General features: G+C 48.5%; 1 protein-coding gene across 1 annotated transcript; it reads left to right on the top strand.

Annotated features, from left to right (window-relative positions):
* Positions 1-693: 693 nt before the first annotated feature.
* Positions 694-1164, top strand: LOC147439818 (uncharacterized). The gene has a single exon (XM_086484408.1). The coding sequence runs from the start codon at positions 694-696 to the stop codon at positions 1162-1164; it is 471 nt and encodes a 156-aa protein (XP_086340534.1).
* The last annotated feature ends 2865 nt before the right edge of the window (positions 1165-4029 follow it).

Raw genomic sequence — 4029 nt, 5'->3', positions numbered from 1 at the left:
GCTCTTTGGTCAAACCCCCTACAAGGGTTATTGCCGGCGTCAACACCCCCCAAAGCTGGAATTCCTTGAGGAGATTTCTTTCAAGTGTCTTGTGAAGAGTAGGTAAGTAGAATCTTAATTCCTTGAAATTGTTCAATTTTTGCAAAGTTGGAGATGAGAAATCTTGACCTTTGCATGAACCATTGTCATCGGGAAACCAAGTCTAGCAAGGTGGAGGCCACCATGCAAAGCCAAGAAAAAGGCTCTCTCATTCAAGGTCATGGAGGGCATGCAAAATCAATGCTCTCTCATTCAAGGTTCCATATATGGTTTGTGTGCAGCAAGGTAAGAAGGCGGGTACTGCTTCGACCTTGGAGAAAAGCGTGCTTTAATACGTACAGCAAGGTAATTTTAGGCAAGCCAAGCCAAGCAAGACAGGGAGGTAAAGCAGCACGACAAATCTCAAGCAAGTTCTGTCTCTACCAAGCAACTACTGCAAGAAAATCTAGCCAATTTCTCAAGGAGCAAGGCTCTATGTCTCCGAATGTGTTTACCTATGCTTTCATAAATTGAAGTGATGTACGTTTATCAAATTGTCTTGCAATGCAGTGACTGTGGACCAGGGTAGGGCTGTGCTTAACGTTAGATCAATCCAAAATTCTCAGGCCCGAGGTGCATAGCAAAGCCCAGCCTGCTCATTATGATCAATCCAAAATGCTGAGGCGGGAGAGATCGAAGGAGGGGCCCCGTGCAGCCAGCTCCATCCCCAATATTAATCTGGCCGCTACAGGCCCGGACTCAGGGAAGAATTCGCAGCTGCTGCCGCAGGACAAAATTCAGCAGCATGTAATTAAGCGCCCCCCATTACGCAAGCGTCCCCTGTCTCCGCACTCTCGACAAGAGCTTTTGCAACAGAAGCGACGTGAGGCGCGTGAAGCTATGGATGCCGTCCAGCAGACTGTCTTCTTTGACGACGTGCACAGCACGATGCAGGATTTCTGGGACCTTATCAAGATTTGTCAACCGAGCACAACCAGTGATCATGTGTTGTCAGCCGGATCATCACCCTTGGGCTCCACTGGATCATCATGTGTTATATTATCAAGCTCATGTGCAATGTCGACGGCAGCCAGCTCCAGTAATGTGGCCTATCTGGCGCATCACCCGTTCTTCACCTCTGCCTAGCTGGGCATGTACAATAAATAATTAAGTGGCAGAAGGTCATATATGCAGAGATCAACGATATTGAAGGAAGGTTGACATCGTCGTCGATTTCTGAGCCCGAAACTTTTGCACCCTGGCCACCACAGTATTTGTGTCTTTTACAGCATTGCAACATACTCGTTCGTATTATATATAGTCAAGAATCCCAGGACATTTGTGGCTGCTCCATTTTTCTGAGCTGGCATCTGCCTCCCTTAATATATATATGCACCACCCATGCAATTCCCCATACACACACAAATTGATCCCTCTAAGCCAAGAGTCTCTTATCATGTGGAAATTTTGCAGATTGAACTCAATTTCTCATTTACACTATTTTCTTGCACAATCCCAGCATACTTTTCACCTTTGCCTCGAAAACTCTCAACCCTTTTTGACCCAAGCTGAGACAACACGCTTTTCTTGAACACCGTCCCCCGCTCGTCCAATCAGCTAGTTCGTAAACTGAGGAGTGGGTAAAGTCTAGCTTTGAAGCATTTCACATTAATTAGACACTCATTTTTAGGAGAGATTCTGCCATTGGGGCCAGCACTCTTCCATTGATCTAGATCCATCATCCACCTCTTGTCTTATCTAGACAAAGATCAAAAGATGATATGTGAGGTGTGTGTGTGTGTGTGTGTGTGACTGAGAGAGAGAGAGAGAGAGAGAGAGAGAGAGAGAGAGAGAGGAATGTATTTTTCAAAGGTGGACCCCTCGGGGTTTGTTGGGATAGCTAAATCACAAGAGATCTAGCATCGGTCGTTGGCGAATCTCATCAATTTCCTCCATGGTTAGTAGTCTGACTGGGCGTCTTGTATGCCTGGCCAGCGTGCTCCGAATTTTCTGTTTTAGCCTTCGTCGATGCTGTGTAGTTCTTCGCAGTCACGGGCACCTAGATTTCCCCAGTTCAATTGCTCGGTCAATCAGTGTGCCTCTGGTGTGAGACAAGGGGGAGTTTTGCTGTGGGAGTGGCTCTTGCGGCTGTCCCGTGTCTGCTCTGAAGAAGTCTGTGAACCGTCTTTGAGACTGGCTAGCCTCGTCATTCATCAGGCTATCTCTGTGTCTGCACAGCTCGAGCAAGAACAAACCCAGGCATCTCTGATCTTCGTATCCCATGACTCTTGAGAGTGGTCCAAAATCCTCTCTAAACAAGCAATGGAAGCGGCCTCGTATCTCGTAGTAGACGGGGCAGTGGCATGTATAGTGTAGCTCTGTCTTCGGTTCCATGTTACACAAGGGGCATGTCCTGTCCTCTGCTGGTACTCCGCTGTATCTCCCAGTCTCAATCCGCAACTGGTGAGAAGATGTGCGTAACTGGCCAATAGCACATCGTATCCCATGAGACAAGTGGGTATCCATGTATTTGGGTCTCGCCACAAAACCATCTTCCGTAAGTTGGAGGAGGTGGTCTCTGTAGAAAGCCATATTCGTGCCCAATTCCTGTGCTGGTTGTATCCATGTCCTCCTGGTGTCTAGCTGGGTTAGGTTTTGGCGGATGAGCTTGGTGATCTCTGACTGTGTAAGAGTGAAAGATGGTGCATCCAATGAGTACTGGAAAGGTGGCAGCCTGTCTATGCTGAACCCATGTGCCTGAAACCATGATGTCATCTCCCCATACCAGCATGTTGTATCTCCTTGTATGGCTAGCTGTCGAGAGGATTCAAGTGCTATGCGAGTATATCTGTCTCCAGGAAGTGCCCATGTGCGGTTTATGAAGGAGACTGATCTGGTGAACGCCTCCACCACAAGTGGGGGGGGACCGCTAGCTCTGCTCGGATAATGGCCCGTGGTACTGATGCCTTGGCTCTAATGAGCCGCGAGATCATAGAGACGAGAGGTTTCTCCATGTTCCCCCATCCGTCTGAGCGACCCGGCCTCCCGTGGTGATCCAGTGAAGGTCCCCATATCTCGGTTCCATAGAGCAATGCTGAAGCCACCAAGGTGTCAAAGAGCCAGAGCTTCATCCGGGGATCCTGAAATTGAACCTATGAACACATCCTCTCCAATCTACCCAATGCTGCGTGGGCTCTAGTAAGTCTGGTCTCTGCTGCTCTTCTGAGTGAGAATGCAGGTCCGCTAAAAACCACTCCAAGGTAAGTGTAAGTGTCTGTGTACTCCACAGTCTCCTTGCCGTATGTGAATGTAGGTGCTGACCTCCTGATCCACTGTGGGGTGGTATTAAACACCATAACCTTGGTTTTACCCAGGTTGACAGACAAACCACTTTCGTGGGCAAACGTATGCAAAGCATCCAATTGACGTTGCATTCCTTATGGGGATTCGGAGATCAACACTATGTCATCAGCATATAGCAAAGTGGAATCCATGTCCCTGCCAATTGAGCACCTTTATCCCCATCGCTGTCAATGTAGTCAGAGACCTCATCCACATACATACCGAAAAGAGTAGGAGAGATCGAGCAGCCGTGCTTCACCCCAATAGTGGAGTAAACCGGTGTAGAAAGTCCCTCCGGGGTGCGTACATGCCCTACTACTGATCTGTACAATGCCATGATCCCCCAAATGAGTTCTGTGGGTACTCCCATTTCCTGTAGTCTGCGCATCAGTCTAGCTCTAGGTACCATGTCGAAAGCTTTGCGGAAGTCCACAAAGCTACAATAGATCCGTCTCCCATGAGGTCTGCCTTCTTCGATGATGGCCCTGAGTGTTAGGATATGGTCAAGAGTAGAGAAGCCTCTCCTGAATCCTGCCTGCCCAGTTGCACGTATCCCTTCCCTCTCTGCCCATCTACTCAGCTTTGCTCCAGAATGGATGCATACAACCGTGCCAATGTGTGCCCAATCATAATAGTGCGGTAATTCCCAGGCTCCATGGGGTCTCCTGA

Source organism: Adiantum capillus-veneris, chromosome 16 (genome assembly GCF_014529385.1).
Source record: "Adiantum capillus-veneris isolate H3 chromosome 16, ASM1452938v2, whole genome shotgun sequence".
In the NCBI taxonomy this organism is placed as follows: Eukaryota; Viridiplantae; Streptophyta; class Polypodiopsida; order Polypodiales; family Pteridaceae; genus Adiantum; species Adiantum capillus-veneris.
This window is presented reverse-complemented; position numbering and strand designations above follow the sequence as displayed.

Excerpts from the sequence above, each read along its gene's own strand:
- LOC147439818 (XM_086484408.1), top strand. The coding sequence starts at position 694 with ATGCTGAGGCGGGAGAGATCGAAGGAGGGGCCCCGTGCAGCCAGCTCC.